The sequence below is a fragment of the Piliocolobus tephrosceles genome, chromosome 7, assembly GCF_002776525.5.
Source record: "Piliocolobus tephrosceles isolate RC106 chromosome 7, ASM277652v3, whole genome shotgun sequence".
Lineage (NCBI taxonomy): Eukaryota > Metazoa > Chordata > Mammalia > Primates > Cercopithecidae > Piliocolobus > Piliocolobus tephrosceles.
Window position 1 is genome coordinate 102,060,998 of NC_045440.1, and position 19,586 is coordinate 102,080,583.

The 19,586-nt window shown below is 37.0% G+C and overlaps 1 protein-coding gene across 3 annotated transcripts in view; it reads right to left on the reverse strand.

Moving 5' to 3' along the window:
- Positions 1-285: 285 nt before the first annotated feature.
- LOC113224942 (regulator of G-protein signaling 22) overlaps positions 286-19,586 on the reverse strand; it is a 154,195-nt gene continuing 134,894 nt past the window's right edge. Inside the window, exons 23-28 of one of the 3 annotated variants that reach the window (XM_031935955.1) lie at positions 15,838-15,996; positions 4,693-4,788; positions 2,241-2,334; positions 2,043-2,123; positions 1,749-1,798; positions 286-543 (exon numbers count right to left, since the gene is read on the reverse strand). In XM_031935955.1, coding sequence (XP_031791815.1) covers positions 1,794-1,798; positions 2,043-2,123; positions 2,241-2,334; positions 4,693-4,788; positions 15,838-15,996 — 435 coding nt within the window. In that variant the 3' untranslated portion in view covers positions 286-543; positions 1,749-1,793. The remainder of the gene's footprint in view (positions 544-1,748; positions 1,799-2,042; positions 2,124-2,240; positions 2,335-4,692; positions 4,789-15,837; positions 15,997-19,586) is intronic. The other 2 variants (XM_031935954.1, XM_031935956.1) reach the window with 2 other exon arrangements.

Below are 19,586 nucleotides of genomic sequence, written 5' to 3' on the forward strand. Positions count from 1 at the left end.
GCCAAGATCGTGTTAATGTACTCCAGCCTGGGCAACAGAGTGAGATGCCATCTCTAATAATAATAATAATAATAACAATAATAATATAGTTCCTTTAGAGTTGGGGATGGGGTAGGGAAGGCTCTTCATGTTTTGGGACAATTTATCACTCGGAATATTTGTCCCCTAATCACCTGCTGAATACATCTGCTAACCAAATACAGTAAATGCTCAAGGAATATTTGTTGAAAGATGACTTGAGGAACATAGCATCATACTTCCTTAATGACTGTGATAAGCAAAACATTTTGGTTCTTCAAACCTAGATAGTAGTTGTTTTATTCTAAATAAGTTAAACAATTCTTATAGTCTTGTATGTCATGTGTACAGAATAGCTATAATTTTAAAACTGCAAGAGTAAGACAAGCCAAATTTTCTTTATTTATCCATCTGGATAATCGAGAATCAAACTTTATTTAGATGTTAGGCTTGTTCTGATACAGACCTTCAAAAAAACAAATCACTGGAGCTTCTCATGTCAGCAAAATCTGGTTTAAAGAATTCCTGCAAAGTAAAAATAAATGGATGAAAATATAAACATCTATAGCAAATATAAATGCAAAACAACAAAAAACTTTCACAGAGTTTCTTGATATGCTTTGGCTGTGTCCCCATCCAAATCTCGTCTTGTAGTTCCCATAATTCCCACATGTCATGGGAGGGACCCAGTGGGAGGTAACTGAATCATGGGGGTGATTACCCTCATGCTGTTCTCATGATAGTGAGTGACTTCTCATGAGATCTGATGGTTTTATAAGGGGCTTTCCCCCCTTTTGCTTGGCACTTCTCTCTCCTGCTGCCTCTTGAAGAAGGACATGTTTGCTTCCCCTTCAGCCATGATTGTAAGTTTCCTGAGGTTTCCCCAGCCACATGGAACTGTGAGTCAATTAAACCTCTTTCCTTTATAAATTACCCAATCTCAGGTATTTCTTCATAGCAACATGAGAACAGAATAATACAGTTGTCATAGGGATCAAAAAGTGAGCAGGAGTGTCAGCAAATGTTAGGGGGACTATGAGGCTGGCCTGAGGGGTGGAGAAATGGGCAAAAGAATGTAGAGGCTAGGGTAAAACTAGAAGAGAAAAACAATGAGTAGCCTAAGAACATTAAGGCCTACTCATCAAACCTCCCAAGAACCAGAAAACTAAGGATGTTAAGAAACCAAAAAGCTAATCTACAAGGCAAAAGGTAAAAGAAACAGGACGTTTAACTCGGTTCTTCAAGTATTAGGTCAATCAATTACACATTGTACTACATTATACTACTAGACTACTTTGTAAGGCTTTCTTAAACTCTAACACTAGTATCCAATCAAAACTGTATAATCACCTCAGAATCTGCATGGGAGAAGGGCCCTCAATTTTTAGTTTTTTGTTTTTTTGTTTTTTTAAATTTTAAGCTCCTTCTAATATTCCCAGCTTAGAAAATCTTGGGAAAACTGAACTACAGCCCATTCTTCCATATATGTTCTTTGCAGAAGAGAACAGACAAGGAGTAAATAAAAGCAATACACGATTACTCTCCAGAGGCCTTACTTCTTAGGAGACTGTGCCATTCAAAAGGGAGGCAAGGCTTTCCTCCCCATCGATTTATTAGTGGGACATGTTATATGTGTGGTATGCTGTGTGTATGTGCATGCGTGCATGTACATGAATGAGTGTATTAAGAGGACATGTGTGGGACCAACCAACATTCAGACTATGATGTACCTTGAGCCTATCAGCAGCAGGATGGAAACACTCACATGAATGCTGTCACTCTGGAAAAGACATGAAGTTTTATGTATATATGTTAGTCTTTCCTCCGTAGCAGAGGAGAGGAATCGAGACAGAGAGAAGCAGGACTTACATACATGGAGACATTCTCCTGAGTTGGGGGACAGAACAGGGTGGAGGGGTTGGTCCTCCCCGCTTCCTCCCTGTACATTCTGAATGGCCAGGTGACAGGCAGAACTCCAACAAAAAGAAAGAAAGAACTGAAGATAGACTACACTGGGAACTCACTCTGGCTGCTGTGGGCAGACATATTCTTTTTCAAAGACATAGTTGAAGCACTAGCCTTAAAATTTGTGAGAGGTTGCAAGCCTGCATGAAAATAAAAGAGATAAGAAAAACAGTAAAGTAAATATTGGCAAAGTCTTCTAAAATTAATCTGTGATAAAAGACAAAAAAGTAACCTTGTAGGCAAAAAGCAAAAATTACCTGCAAACAACTTTTTTTCTAGTTCTTCTTGGATCTTAAGAAGAATTCTCTCCTGTTCTAAGGCTTCTATATACTTTGAGTAGCACCAGGTTGGCTAAAAATACAATTTTCAAAGTTAATTCTGAAATGTTGGCCTTAGGAAATAAACTGAAGGTAAGATGTCTTCTATCAGCCTCTTCATTTAAATTTTTATTAAAGTATAACACACATAAAGAAAAGTGCACATCACAAGTTTATAATGATATGAATTTTCACCAACTGAACGTGCCCAGGTCACCTATTAACTGGGTACCACAAATTATTATCAACCTACCTTAGTCCATTTTCATACAAATATTTATGATAAAGTAAGTGTATTTTCTTCTATAGCCTTGACAAAATATTTAAATTCCCTGGTTCGAAGGGAGGAGATGGGGTGGGAACGTGAGGGTGGTGATATTCTGTTTCTCAGTGAATCAATGTTAACAAAAGCTTTACAGATATCTTGACAGCTATTCAGTCATCTTTATATATTCAATTTGATTATAAATTTAGTGCTTAGGAAAGATCTCTATATATTCGATTTGATGTAAATCAAGTTTTAGGGGGAGAGTAATTTTGCATTTGGATTCATTATAATTCTTCAATGTGCAAAATCTATTTAAAACAAATGCATATACAGTGAGCCCTTCTGCATCCACAGCTTCTGCATCTTCAGATTCAACCCAATTGCAGATTAAAAATATTTTTAAAAATCAACAAAACATAATACAAACAAAACATATAGTATAACTATGTACATAGCATTTACTTATGCTATAGTATAATACTTAGGTAATATGTGTAATCTAGAGGTGATTCAAAATATATGGGAGGATGTGGATAGGTTATATGCAAATACCATGTTGTTTTATATCAGGGACTTGAGCATCTTCAGATTTTGATATCTGCAGGTAGTCTTGGAACCACCCCACAGTGGATCCTGAGGAACAACTGTATAGGGTATCTACATTTACAAAATGTCAGTGTATTATTACTTTACAAATTGCTAAAGTAATTCAACATGTATACTTTAAACAGAAGTCATAATAAGCTACATTTATATTTATAAAATATCTTTGGTTTCTAAAAATTTTTTAGTTTCTTACAAAAATCGGAATATGACAAGATAGCATCATCATTACCACCATCATCATCATCATCCCTTACTCTCTCTCTCTTTTTAACAGATAAGGTAAGTGGCTCAAAGGAAATTATGTGATTATATCCAGGTTTCGGGGTTAATACTGACTTGTGATAAAACAAAGATTAGAAGCCTGTTACCTCACGACTGTAATCCTAGCACTTTGGGAGGCTAAGGTGGGAGGATTGCACAAGTCCAGGAGTTTGAGACCAGCCTGGGAAATATGGTGAAACCTTATATCTACAAAAAATACAAAAAAATTAGCCAGGCGTAGTTAAGTTATGCGCCTGTAGTCCCGGCTACTTGGGAGACCGAAGTAAGGATTCCTTGAGCCTAGGAAGTTGAGGTTGCAAAGAGCCCTTACACCCTTTAACCTGCAAAGAGTTACCGTACCACTGCACTCCAGCCTGGGTGATAGAGCAAGACTCTGCCTCAAAAAAAAAAAAAAAAAGAAAAGAAAAAGAAGAAGCCTAGTATCTCTAACTGGACATTTCCCCCTTTCACACTGTGTTTCTAAAATTTAATGCTAGTCATTTGCTAATGAATGGTATTATTTACTAGGTATCATAGGCTTTTAGATATCTCTTTCAGTATACAGTTCCACAAAATTGGATATTTCTCTTCTCTCAATAATAGCTTCATAGTTGGTCAGTTATCTTAGCTGGGTAACTTAACTTACTTGACATTCCTAAATGCCAAAAAGATTGTTTCTTGAGTTAGTATTATCCCAAGATACAAATGCTTTCAATACAAGTCATCAAAAATAGATATAAGTTAAACATATGAAATTTCAGGGAAGTAACAGTTATAAATGTACTAGTTATAAATGTAAATGTGAACACAGACACTATAATGTATTGGTTGGTGGTCATGTATGGTTAATTTTATGACTACTTCAAAAAACTAAAAATTTGAGACTAAGCATTTGACATTCTTCTGTCATTTTTTAACCTAAGAATACAACATCCTATATATATTCCATCTTGTTCTATTATACTGTATCTGTCTTACTTTCTTTTCCAACAAGATGATCATTTCAACTTCTGCAATTTAAGTCTTCCTCATGTATCTCAAGAAGTTATTTTTCTTTATTAAACTATCTGGGATTGGCTGAAATTTTAACGCTCTCTGAAGGCTCAAAGAAACTCCCTTCAATCTCTCCTACTATTATAATTATAGGCTTATTTTCAAACAAACACATTTCTAGTACTGTACAATGACTGAGTTACTGCTTTCCACTATCCAGTGCTCTAGAGGGGAAATGAGCTCTGCACAATCTTGCATGCTTACCTGTCGGCCATATGGTTGGAGGTCTAGGAAGGAATCACTGAGTAAAGCAGTTTGGATAGCAGGCACTGAAGTATTTGCATATTGTTTGATTCCATCCTGTAATTATATTAAATTAAATTATTCCCCAAAAAAGATAATGCTATGTTAATATAAACTTATGGTTAAGGAGTTGTAACATCATACAACACAATATTTCATAGTGAGTGCTGCACTTGAGTTTTCATCAAGTCAGTATCACTAATGTGACAGAGTCTCCTGCTTTGATCTTTAATTTTATTTCATACTAATATAAAAATGCTTTAAAATAAATGAGAGAAATGATTAAGTTGAATGTCAAAATCATTCCCAAATTCTGGAATCTAAGAAAAACCACTATAAACATTTTCATGAACATCCATCCATATTTCTCACTAGGGAAAATGCGTGGATTCACAATTTTAATCTTTATATTTTATTATATAAATTTTATACAAATAGAATCTAACTATATTTGCTCTTTTTAAATCTGCCTTTTCATGTAGAATATGTTGTGAAAATGTGAAAATATAGAACTGGAATGTACGCTGGGCCTTTGTATTATTTATCATTGTTTACCTGCTGTAGAACAGTGTCTGCCACATAGTATGCACTCAAATAATTTGCTGAATGATGAAATTAATAAATTACATCACCATTTTAAGTGGATGAATGATCTTATGCACTAAAAGGTTTGCTGAATGATAAAATGAATAAATGTTATAATCACTTTCAACAGATAATATTCTAGGAAAAGGATGTACCATGGATAATTTAATTAGCAACACTTATTAGAAATTTAGGTCGTTTTCTTACTCAGAAACAGAAAGTCAAAAACCACATATTCTCCCTTGTAAGTGGGAGCTAAATGATGGGTACACACAGACGTACAGAGTAGAGTAACAGACACTGGTGACTCCAAAAGTTGGGAGGATGGGAGGGAAATGAAGGATGAAATACAACCTGTTGGGTACAACATACACTATTTGGTTGATGAGTATACTTCAAAGCCTAGACTTTACCACACACAACATACCCATGTAACACAACTGCACTTGTACTCCTAAATCTATACAAATAAAAAATTAAATTTCTTTAAAAAAAGAAAACAATAACTTACCCAAACTTAAGAGAAAAACACATCTGAAGTAATTATAACAAAAAAGAACCATGTATAATTGCATTTCAATTAATACAAATCTTTAAGCAAAACAAATAAGCCAACAGATGAGTAAAGAAGAGATACCACAGAAACTTCCCCAAAGAGGAAATGCTACTGCTTAACAAACATGGACAATTTTTTCAATATCCCTACTAATCAAAGCTATGAAAATAAGAAAAACATTTCATGCCTTTCAAATTAGTCTTTAAAAATAATATGAGAGTTTCAATGTATGAATTTTGAGGAACACAAACATGTAGTCCATACCAACTACTTTTCATTTCTAGAACTTCATTATCCGAAACAGAAGCTCTGTACCCATTAAATAATAATTCCTCATTGCCTTCTATCCCTAGACCCTGGCACCTCTATTCTACTTTCTGTTTCTATGAATTTGACTATTCTAGGTACCTCATCTGGCAAGATGACTGAATAGGAAGAGCTCAGGTCTGCAGCTCCCAGCGAGACCAACACAGAAGGAGGGTGATTTTTGCATTTCCTCCTGAGGTACTGGTTCATCTCATTGGGACTGGTTAGATGGTACAGCCCATGGAGTGTGAGCAGAAGCAGGGTGGGGTGTTGCCTCACCCGGGAAGTGCAAGGGGTTGGGGAACTCCCTCCCCTAGCCAAGGGAAGCCATGAGGGACTGTGCTGTAAGGAACGATGTACTCCAGCCCAGAAACTATGCTTTTCCCATGGTCTTTGCAACCCGCAGGCCAGGAGATTCCCTTGGATGCCTATGCCACCAGGGCCCTGGGTTTCAAGCACAAAAGTAGGCAGCCATTTTGGCAGACACCGAGCTAGCTCCAGTTTTTTTTGTTGTTGTTTTTTTTGTATCCCAGTGGAGCTTGGAACCCTAGTGAGACAGTCATTCACTCCCCTGGAAAGGGGGCTGAAGCCAGGGAGCCAAGTGGTCTCACTCAGTGGGTCCCATCCCCAAGGACCCTAGCAAGCCAAGATCCTCTGGCTTGAAATTCTCGCTGCCAGCACAGCAGTGTGAAGTCAACCTGGGACCTAACGGAGCTGAAAAACACAGTGCAAGAACTTCGTGAAGCATACACAAATATCAATAGCCAGACTGATCAAGCAGAAGAATGGATTGAAGATCAACTGAATGAAAACTCGTGAAGACAAGATTAGAGAAAAAGAATGAAAAGGAACAAACAAAGCCTCCAAGAAATATGGGACTATGTGAAAAGACCAAATCTACATTTGATTGGTGTACCTGAAAGTGACGGGGAGAATGGAACCAAGTTGGAAAAAACATTTCAGGATATTATCCAGGAGAATATCCCCAACCTAGCAAGACAGGCCAACATTCAAATTCAGGAAATACAGAAAAAGCCACTAAGATACTCCTCGAGAAGAGCAACCCCAAGATACATAATCATCAGATTCTCCAAGGTTGAAATGAAGGAAAAAGTGTTAGGGGCAGCCAGAGACAAAGGTCAGATTACCTAAACAGGGAAGCCCATCAGACTAACAGTGGATCTCCTGGAAGAAACCCTGTAGGGTAAGCCAGGAGAGAGTGGGGGCCAATATTCAACATCCTTAAAGAAAAGAATTTTCAACTCAGAATTTCATATCCAGCCAAACTAAGCTTCATAAGTGAAGGCGAAATAATCCTTTACAGACAAACAAATGCTGAGGGATTGTGTGACCACCAGGCTTGCCTTACAAGAGCTCCTGAAGGAAGCACTAAATATAGAAAGGAAAAACTGGTAACAGTCACTGCAAAAACATACCAAAATACAAAGACCAATGACACTATGAAGAAACTGCATCAAGTAATGTGAAAAATAATCAGCTAGCATCATGATGACAGGATCAAATTCACACATAACAATATTAACCTTATGTAAATAGGCTAAATGCCCCAATTAAAAGACACAAACTGGCAAATTGGATAAAGAGTCAAGACCCATCAGTGCGCTGTATCCAGGTGACCCATCTCATGTGCATAGGCTCAAAATAAAGGAATGGAGGTATATTTACCAAGAAAATGGAAAGTAAAAAAAAGCAGGAGTAGAAATCCTAGTCTCTGATAAAACAGACTTTAAACCAACAAAGATCAAAAAAGACAAAGAAGGGCATTACATAATGGTAAAGGGATCAGTGCAACAAGAAGAGCTAACTATCCTAAATATCCTAAATATATGTGCACCCAATACAGGAGATTCATAAAGCAAGTTCTTAGAGACCTACAAAGAGACTTAGACTCCCACACAATAATAATGGGAGACTTTAATACTCACCTGTCAATATTAGACAGATCAATGAGACAGAAAATTAACAAGGATATTCAGGATTGAACTCAGCTCTGGACCAAGTGGACCTAATAGACATCTACAGAACTCTCCACCCCAAATTAACAGAATATACATTCTTCTCAGCATCATGTAACACTTATTCTAAAATCAACAACATGATTGGAAGTAAAATACTCCTCAGCAAATGTAAAATAACAGAAATCATAACAAACAGTCTCTCAGACCACAGTGCAATCAAATTAGAACTCAGGATTAAGAAACTCACTTAAAACTACACAACTACATGGAAACTGAACAACCAGCTCCTGAATGACTATTGGGTAAATAACAAAATTAAGGCAGAAATAAATAAGTTCTTTGAAACCAATTAGAACAAAGACACAATGTACCAGAATCTCGGGGACACAGCTAAAACAGTGTTAAGAGGGAAATTTATAGCACTAAATTCCCACATCAGAAAATGGGAAAGATCTAAAATCAACACCCTAACATCACAATTAAAAGAACTAGAGAAGAAAGAACAAACAAATCCAAAAGCTAGCAGAAAATAAGAAATAACAAAGATCAGAGCAAAACTGAAGGAGATACAGACACCAAAAACCCTTAAAAAAATCACTGAATCCAGGAGTTGGTTATTTGAAAAGATTAACAAAATAGACCACTACCCAGACTAATAAAGAAGAAAAGACAGAAGAATCAAATAGACACAATAAAAAAATGATAAAGGGGATATCACCACAGATCCCACAGAAAAACAAACTACCATCAGAGAATACTATAAATACCTCTATGCAAATAAACTAGAAAATCTAGAAGAAATGGATATATTCATGGACACATACACCCTCCCAAGACTAAACCAGGAAGAAGTTGAATCCCTGAATAGATCAATAACAAGTTCTGAAATTGAGGCGTAATTAGGCACCTACCAACTAAAAAAGCCTAGGACCAGATGGATTCACAGCCAAATTCTACCAGAGGTACAAAGAGGCGCTGGTACCATTCCTTCTGAAACTATTCCAAGGAGTAGAAAAAGAGGGACCCTCCCTAACTCATTTTATGAGGCCAGCATCATCCTGATACCAAAACCTGGCAGATACACAACAAAAAAGAAAATTTTAGGCCAATATCCCTGATGAACATCAATGCAAAAATCCTCAATAAAACATTTGCAAGCTGAATCCAGCAGTACATCAAAAAGCTTATCCACCACAATCAAGTTGGCTTCATCCCTGGGATGCAAGGCTGGTTCAATATATGCAAATCAATAAACGTAATCCATCACATAAACAGAACCAATGACAAAAAACACATTATTATCTCAATAGATGCAGAAAAGGCCTTTGATAAAATTCAACACCCTTCATGCTAAAAACACTCAATAAACTAGGTATTGATGGAACATATCTCAAAATAATATGGTCAATTTATGAAAAACCCATAGCCAATATCATACTGAATGGGCAAAAGCTGAAAGGATTCCCTTTGAAAACCGGCACAAGACAAGGATGCCGTCTTTCACCATTCCTATTCAACATAGTACTGGAAGTTCTGGTCAGGGCAATCAGGCAAGAGAAAGAAATCAAGGGTATTCAAATAGGAAGAGAGGAAGTCAAATTGTCTCTGTTTGCAGATGACACAATTGTATATTTAGAAAACCCCATCGTCTCAGCCCAAAAATTCCTTAAGCTGATAAGCAACTTCAGCAAAGTCTCAGAATACAAAATCAATGTGCAAAACCTCACAAGCATTCCTATACAACAATAATAGAGAGCCAAATCATGAGTGAACTCCCATTCACAATTGCTACAAAGAAAATAAAATACTTAGGAATCCAACTTACAAGGGATCTGAAGAACCTCTTTAAGGAGAACTACAAACCAATGCTGAAGGAAATAAGAGAGGACACAAACGAATGGAAAAACATTCCATGCTTATGAATAGGAAGAACCAATATCATGGGATAGGAAGAATCAATATCATGAAAATGGCCATACTGTCCAAAGTAATTTATAGATTCAACGCTATTCCCATCAAGCTACCGTTGACTTTCTTCACAGAGCTAGAAAAAACTACTTTAAAGTTCATATGGAACCAAAAGAGAGCCCATAGAGCCAAGACAATCCTAAGCAAAAAGAACAAAGATGGAAGCATCATCCTACCTGACTTCAAACTATACTACATGACTACAGTAACAAAAACAGCATGGTACTCGTACAAAAACAGATATATAGACCAATGGAACAAAACAGAGGCCTCAGAAATAACACCACACATCTATAAACATCTAATCTTCGACAAACCTGATAAAAACAAGCAATAGGGAAAGGATTCCCTATTTAATAAATGGTGTTGGGAAAACTGGTTAGCCATGTGCAGAAAACTGAAACTGGACCCCTTTATTAAACCTTATACAAAAATTAACTCAAGATGGATTAAAGAGTTAAACATAAAACCTAAAACCATTAAAAACCCTAGAAGAAAACCTAGGCAATACCACTCAGTACATAGGCATGGGCAAAGACTTCATGACTAAAATACCAAAAGCAACTGCAACAAAAGCCAAAATAGACAAGTGGGATCTAATTAAACTAAAGAGCTTCTGCACAGCAAAAGAAACTATCATCAGAGGCAACAGGCAACCTACAGATTGGGAGAAAATTTATGCAATCTATCCTTCTGACAGAGGTCTAATATCCAGAATCTACAAGGAACTTAAACAAATTTACAGGGAAAAAACAAACAATCCCATCAAAAAGTGGGCAAAGGATATGAACAGACACTTCTCAAAATAAGACATTTACGTGGCCAACAAACATATGAAAAATAGTTAATCATTACTGGTCATTAGAGAAATAAAAATCAAAACCACAATGAGATACCATCTCACACCAGTTAGAATGGCAATCATTAAAAAGTCAGGAAATAGGCCAGGAATGGTGGCTCACACCTGTAATCCCAGCACTTTGGGAGGCCAAAGAGGGTGGATCACGAGGTCAGGAGATCGAGACCATCCTGGCTAATACGGTGAAACCCTGTCTCTACTAAAAATACAAATTAGATGGGTGTGGTGGCAGGCGCCTGTAGTCCCAGCTACTCAGGAGGCTGAGGCAGGAGAATGGTGTGAACTTGGGAGGTGGAGCTTGCAGTGAGCAGAGATTATGCCACTGCACTCCAGCCTGGGTGACCTAGCAAGACTCCATCTCAAAAAAAAAAAAAAAAAAAAAAGGTCAGAAAATAACAGCTGCTAGAGAGGATGTGGAGAAACAGGAACACTTTTACACTGTTGGTGGAAGTGTAAATTAGTTCAACCATTGTGGAAGACAGTACGGCGATTCCTCAAGGATCTAGAACCAGAAATACCATTTGACCCAGCAATCCCATTACTGGCTATATACCCAAAGGATTATAAATCATTCTACTATAAAGACACATGCACATGTATGTTTATTGCAGCACTATTCACAATAGCAAAGACTTGGAACCAACCCAAATGCCCATCAATGATAGATTGGATTAAGAAAATGTGGCACATATATACCATGGAATACTATGCAGCCATAAAAAAGGATGAATTCATGTCCTTTGTAGGGACATGGAAGAAGCTGGGAACCATCATTCTCAGCAAACTAATACAGGAACAGAAAAACCAAACACCACATGTTCTCACTCATAAGTGGGAGTCGAACAATGAGAACACATGGACACAGGGAGGGCAACATCACACACCAGGGCCTGTCAGGGGTGGGGGCAAGGGGAGAGAGAGCATTAGGACAAATACCTAATGCATTTGGGGCTTAAAACCTAGATGACATGGCCAGGCATGGTGGCTCATGCCTTAATCCCAGCACTTTGGGAGACCGAGGCAGGCGAATCACTAGGTCAGGAGTTCGAGACCAGCCTGGCCAACATGGTGAAACTCTGTTTCTATTAAAAATTGAAAAAATTAGCTGGGCATACTGGCGGGCGCCTGTAATCCCAGCTACTTGGGAGGCTGAGGCAGAAGAATCGCTTGAACCTGGGAGGCAGAAGTTGCAGTGAGCCGAGATCACACCACTGCACTCCAGCCCAGCCGACAGAGTGAGACTCCATCTCAAAAAAAACAAAAACAAAAACAAAAAACACCAAAAACCCAGATGATGGGTTGATGGGTGCAGCGAACTACCATGGCACATATATACCTATGTAACAAACCGGCACATTATGTACATGTATCCCAGAAATTAAAGTATAATAAAAAAATGCATATTAACAAAAGTGTAGCAAAATGGGTATTTTCTGCCAATTTAGATTGCAGATCATTTTAAATTGGCATACACTTTTTAATAGAATAATTTGTATCTTGTCTGATCTTTGAAGCTAAGCAGAATGGAATCTGGTTACTACTCACATGAGAGAGTAATTTGTAAATGTATTGAATGCCTTAAAATGGTTATACCCTTTCAGCAGTAATTACACATTGAAATGTATAGTTTCATGAAGTAACCCAAAACTTTGGTGGTGGGCTGGGGTTGGGGAGGAGTGATTTTACCCAACAAGATCAATATTACAACAGCATAAGCAACAGTGAGATAGAAATGTTTAGATTTAAACATTTGGTTAAATAACCCATGGCCATAACCCTTCCATGGAACATTATCTAGTCATAAAATGCTATGTTCACAAAGAATGTTTAATGTAGAAAATGGTTATGATACAACAGTAATGAGAAAAAAAAGATTAAAACTGTGTATAACGAATGGATATAAGGCCGGGTGCAGTTGCTCATGTCTGTAATCCCAATACTTTGCAAGGCTGAGGTGGGTGAGTCACTTGAGGTCAGGAGTTCGAGACCAGCCTGGCCAACATGGCGAAACCCCATCTCTACTAAAAATACGAAAATTAGCCAGGTGTGGCACTGGGTGCGTGTAATCTCAGCTACTTGGGAGTCTGAGGCATGAGAATTGCTTGAACCTGAGAGGCAGAGGTTGCAGTGAGCTGAGATCATGCCACTGCACTCCAGCTTGGATGACAGAGCAAGACTCTGTCTAAAAAAAAAAAAAAAAAAATGGATATAATTATGTAAAACAAAAATAAAACCCTATGCATTAAAAAAAAAAAGTCCCAAAGGCCTGGTGCAGTGGTTCACGCCTGTAATTCCAGCACTTTGGGAGGCCAAGGTGGGCAGATTACTTGAGGTCAAGAGTTTGAGACCAGCCTAGCTAACATGGTGAAACCCCGCCTCTACAAAAAATACAAAAATTAGCCGGGCATGGTGGCATGCACCTGTAATCCCAGCTACTCAGGAGGCTGAGGCAGGAGAATCGCTTGATCACGGGAGGTGGAAGTTGCAGTGAGCCGAGATTATGCCACGGCTCTGGGTGACAGAGTGAGACTCCTTCTCAAAAAAAAAAAAAAAAAAACCCCAAAGGAAAGACATTAAAATGTAGTCACTATGCATAGATGGTATTAATAAAATAATAATATATTGGCATTAGATTAGAAACTTGTAATATTAAGATTATTCTATATTGTTGAACCAGCATCTGATAAATCTGTTTGCAGTGGTGACAGAATTTTTAAAGTACCTATTTTTTCTTATTACTAATAACCCTTAATTAACCTGGTGATGTTATCAACAACACAGTTCACTCTTGTTTTAATAATGGAAATCCTGTATTTTATTTCTCAATTTCCTGTGTAGCTGGCTGGGGTTATATTATATTCTGTAAAGGACAAGATATTTTGCCAGTGTGGCACAAATTTGATGAGTTTGCGTCCTTTGTAGGGACATGGATGCAGCTGGAAACCATCATTCTTAGCAAACTATCACAAGAACAGAAAACCAAACACCACATGTTCTCACTCATAGGTGGGAACTGAACAATGAGAACACTTGGACTCGGGAAGGGGAACATCACACACCGGGGCCTATCATGGGGACGGGGGAGGGGGGAGGGATTGCACTGGGAGTTATACCTGATATAAATGATGAATTGATGGGTGCTGACGAGTTGATGGGTGCAGCACACCAACATGGCACAAGTATACATATGTAAAAACCTGCATGTTATGCACATGTACCCTAGAACTTAAAGTATAATAAAAAAAAAAAAAGAGTTGGCAACCAGCCTGGCCAACATGGTGAAACCCTGTCTACTAAAAATACAAAATTTAGCCTGGCTGGGTGGCATGTGCCTGTAGTTCCAGCTACTAAGGAGGCCGAGGCATAAGAATCACTTGAACCTGGGAAGCAGAGGTTGCAATGAGCTGAGATTGCACCACTGCACTCCAGCCTGGGTGACACAGTGAGACTCCATTGCAAGAAATAAAATAAAATAAAAAGAATGAACATACTTTTTATGGCAGACTGAGCAGACTAATACAATATGATACCATTTATGTAAGTTAAAATACATAAAAAATAGTATTCTGTATTGTTTATGAAATCATCCATATGCATGAAACACTGTTTTTAAAAAGAGCTGGACAAATATATCCCAAACTTAATGATTGCTCCTAGGTATAGGGAGGGTTATAGAACTCAGGGCTGAGGTTACTAGATCTTACTCTATTTGCAATGTTTTATTTCTAATGGGAAAAAGAAAAATAAGGCAAAATGTTAAAAGTGTTTATTTTGGCCTACACAAATAAATGTGAGTGTTCATTATATTACTTTTGTGTCTTTTGGTGTCTTTTACATTTATTTTTAAAAATAAAATAGACATAAGCTTATAAATAAGATGAAACATGTTATTTGGGAGCAATTACCCCTTCTTAATTAAAACGGATAAATATAAAAAGAGAAAGAGAACAATGAATGAATGAATGAATGAATGAATAGATAGTAGACAAAGAGGGAAGCTGGCCAATTTGTGACTCATTTACACATTTCACAATGTATCATTCTGTAATTTTTTTTTTTTTTTTTAGACAGAATCTCCCTCTGTCACCCAGGCTGGAGTGCAGGGGCATAATCTTGGCTCACTGCAACCTCTGCCTCCCGAGTACAAGCAATTCTCCTGCCTCAGCCTTCCAAGTAGCTGGGGCTGCAGGCGCACGCTGCCACGCCCAGCTAATTTTTTTTTTTTTTTTTTTGTATTTTAGTAGAGATGGGGTTTCACTGTGTTGCCCAGGCTGGTTGAGAACTTCTGAGCTCAGGTAATCTGCCCGCCTTGGCCTCCCAAAGTGCTGGGATTACAAGCGTGAGGCACCGTGCCCAGCCTATTCTGTAATTTTAACACTGAAAATGTTGCCCCTGCCAGTACATAATATTTGTTCATTCATTTCCTGATTTGTTCAATAAACAATTATTAATAATTAAGCATGTGCTGGACACTAGTGTAAGGGCTTATAAAACATGGATGAATAAGGCAGATACTATCACTGAGGATCTTAGTCCAATGAAGGTGACAGACGTAAAAACTTAATCACAGGACTATATAAAGCATGTTCTACAAGCGGGAGGAACGTTATTGCAGCGGATGCAAGTTGCTTGTGTTGCCACAGAAAGTCAAGGAAGCCTTCACTTAGAAGAGATGACATTTGAAATGAATTTAGAGGAATTCCAAAAGTCTGAAGCTTCTGACTGAAGGTTTAAAATCCACTAATATCTGTATTCCATAACTTCTCTCTATATATCCCCAGACAAAATTATTCTATAATTTACACACATACCTTTTAAAAATCTGATAAAACCCAAAATGAGTCTTGTCTCACCTTTCCAGATTTTTCGTCTTCTAGGACTGCCAATTTTTTTTTCTGCTTATTATATTCTTGTCTTCTTTCTAAAACACTCATAATATTTTCATCTGTTAAATTCTTCCTAAACTCACAGAACTGAGGCCAGAATTTAAACAGGACCCCAAAAATTGTCATCTGTATAAAAAAAGTCTCAGATTACAATTTTATACAAATGTACCAATTTAAGCTATTCACCATAATAACAGATGAACTGTTCTATCTTTAATATATACCATGTTTGCTCCAACTTATTGTCTCCAGACATCTTGGTATAGTTTTGCTCAGCACATGCTTATCATCAATGGTTTTTATTACCAATGAGAAGTCTTTCTTTAAAAAAAAAAACATACACTAAATACACTTAAAAGTCACTTTATTCTTTATGTTTCCCTAACCAATTGATTGTATTAACAAAGAATCCATTAGGTCTTTTAAAATAAGAAATTTATGTTTTCTTTTAAAACATATACTAGTTGATCTGCCATACACTCTGCTGTTTTATGCAAGTATTCCAAATATCCAGTTCATCAAGGAAACTACCCCTTCCCTCTTTTCTTTCTTTTAGAGAAAGGAAATACCATTTTGCCTCTGGAAAAGCTCTTAAACAAAGCTGAAGATCTAAGAATAAATCTTGAGTAACTTTTAAATGATATAATCTCTTACTTTTATGTGAGAGCAAGAAAAGTAACATTTAAAAAGCAGAACGGTATCCTGGACAAATGCTTTCTATAAGGACACTTTAAGTGATTAATTGTGATATTTATAGAGATAAGAATAGTTGCTCTAATTCTCATGCCAAGTTTTTCCATTAGTTCCAGAGGTATACATTACTTCAAGAAGGTAGGACTTGCCACATAAGATCAAGTTCAACATCTTATTGCTAGGAATGGCCTTTACCTAATGCCCTGGAAAAAAATGAACCATCCCATTAGGCTCCAAGCCAACTCATAGGGGAAAAGAGGAATCTTCAAAAAGTAAATGCTGCAGTGATCAAGAGACCTGAAATGGCATATTTCATTACTCCTCTTTTCCATACATGAATGTTATTAGTAATACTAAAATTATTCGCTCCTTTTAAAATACAGTTTTGTTATTGAATTCTGTAGCCTCTTGGGAGTGTAAATGTAAAATCTAGAGATACTTTATTTGATGAAACGCAGGTTTTTAAGACACTTTCATTTACATTTACCTGCCATACACTTAATTAAGTAATCTCCTGTTCCAATGTTAAGGGATCATGGCAGTTTTTATTATGAACTGAAGCTTAAATACTCCTCCTCCTCTATTAGTCGTACTTCTCAGTTATCTTTCTAAAACCTGAGTCACTCCCAGTTCTTGAATATATATATTTCCATTTTGAAGGCTTTCTAGTAAAAGTCACCCAATTAGGACATAAAACCACTCTATTGTTAAAAGTTGCAATTGAGATTGTAGGTTAATATATATTGTTAATTAAAATTACCCTGTACCTTTGTAATCTTAAAAGATAACCAAATTCTGGATAAGAAAATGTTTTAATAAACATAGAGCTACTTTACTCACTGCCAGTAAATAAATAATGGCTTTAGTATGAGCAAAAGGGGCCAGCAAAAATTTGACTGGGTGATGCAAACTTTGAGGTTATTGATAGTGGGAGTGAGGGATAGACAGAGGCTACACTGATACCAATGCTAAAACTGTCAGCAGTTTTAAATTTACTATTCAGCCCTTCTGCTCAACTTTGCTCTCATTTCTAATTTGATCTTACTCCTTTCTGTCATGATATATTTCTTCTCACATCATTCATTTATGTGTCCAAAAAATGTCTCCTCTATGCCTGGCATTTGAACTGCAAAGATAAATAAGAACCATTCCCTGCCCTCAAAGAGGTTACAATATAATGGGAAAGTCTACATGAGAATAATCACTTTCAATTTGGTGTGATAAGTGTTGCGACAGGAGTGAAAACAACGAAGAAAAGATGATACTGCAAAAAACTCAGAAGAGAAAGCAGTAAGGGCCACTTATGAAACTATAATTATTTCAATTAGACTAGGGCAGAGATGGCAGGGAGTGGTAAAAGATGTAGCTAGAGAGATATCTAGGAGTATGGACTTCATTCTGAGGGCAGTGGGAAGTATCTGAAATATTTTTTAAATTATTATTTGTAGAGATAGGATCTCACTATATTGCCCAGGCTGGTCTTGAACTCCAGGCCTCAAGCAATCCTCCTGCCTTGGCTTCCCAAAGTGCTGGGATTACTTACAGATGTGAGCCAGTGTGCTTGACTGGAATTGAAATATTTTAAGCAGAGAAGTGACATGATCAGATACACATTAAAAAAGGATTGCTCTGTCTACCCTTAGTTGGATGGTTTGGTGAGAACCCAGAGGCAGGGAGTTTCTGTAATACATTATGAGTCATGTTGCAGATCTAAAATGAGGTAGGTGAGTGGAGGTGTGGACAGAATGACAGATAACGAGGAGACAACTAGGAAACTTTTAGGAATGGATTAGATATGGAGGTAAGGAAATGGAGAGGGAAGACATGGAGATGGCCAATCAGATCTGTGGCTTGTATCCTGGGGTAGACGGCAATGCCATTCTCTAAACTTCCTTGGGAAAAGAGGAATAACAACAGATTCAGTGGGATGAGGCCCCTAAATAAAGATTATTTATTTTCAGATGCTCTAATGTCCATATTTAAGATATATCTAGTAGGACTCCCTTTTAGAAAATCAGGTAGAAGTCATAGGCTAGAGGACTCCAATAAAATTATTTGGTTACAATCCTTGAAGAGTATATCAGAACTGACCGGTATTGGCAGCTCCAGACATTTACCGTCAGACTCAAGGCCTTTGATGTCAATGGATAAGTTCTGGCCTAGTTACTAGGAAACCCAGGCTAGGCTAAGCTATCTCTAAGATCTTTTCATTAACAGATGTTACCATTCTGACACCATGTTTTCAACATTTCTCTATAGCACGTCCTCAATCATTCCTCTATATTTCTGCCTATTTTAATGCATAATTTGGATTGTGAGTCCACTTTTGGTTCCTTGGATGACTTAGAACACAGCTGGCTCACAAATGAATGTAAGAATAATCGCCTTTTACCATGCTCAAGGGCAATAATACCCTAAATCTCTGTTTCATATCACTTCATTCATGACATGGCCTTCCCTATTACCCCTATTATAATTTATTTTTCTTAATCATTTTTTAGGAACAGCATCACTAAAAGGCTTTTTAAAATGCAAATAAATTATGTTCACCAAGTCACTGTTTTCTATTATTTATCTTAAAAAGAAGTAACTTGAGCAGGTTAACAGGCACAATTTTCCTTTCATGAGTTTGTATACTTTATGTTGGTAGAGTACTTAAATCTCCTCTCACTTATTTTACGAGCTTTGTGAATATTCTAATCTTTAAAAATACACAAATCTTGGGACACACCTATTTTACACATTTTTGTGGTAGCAGATATTTTAAAAGGAAATATGAATGTTGGAAAAGAAAGGAGGAATTAGCTGGAATTTAACAAGTTAAAAACAAAAATGGTAACCGTGGAAAGCCAAAAGGTAATATTTAATTTTATTTACTGTAAATGATCATGAAAAAAATTGCATTTAAGTTACTAGCTTTTTATATTTCAGTCACATATGCAAAGATTATTTAAATTAAATAGAATAAGTCCCAGTATTGGGAGGACTGGAACCTTGTCAAATATGAATAATGTACAAGCTTT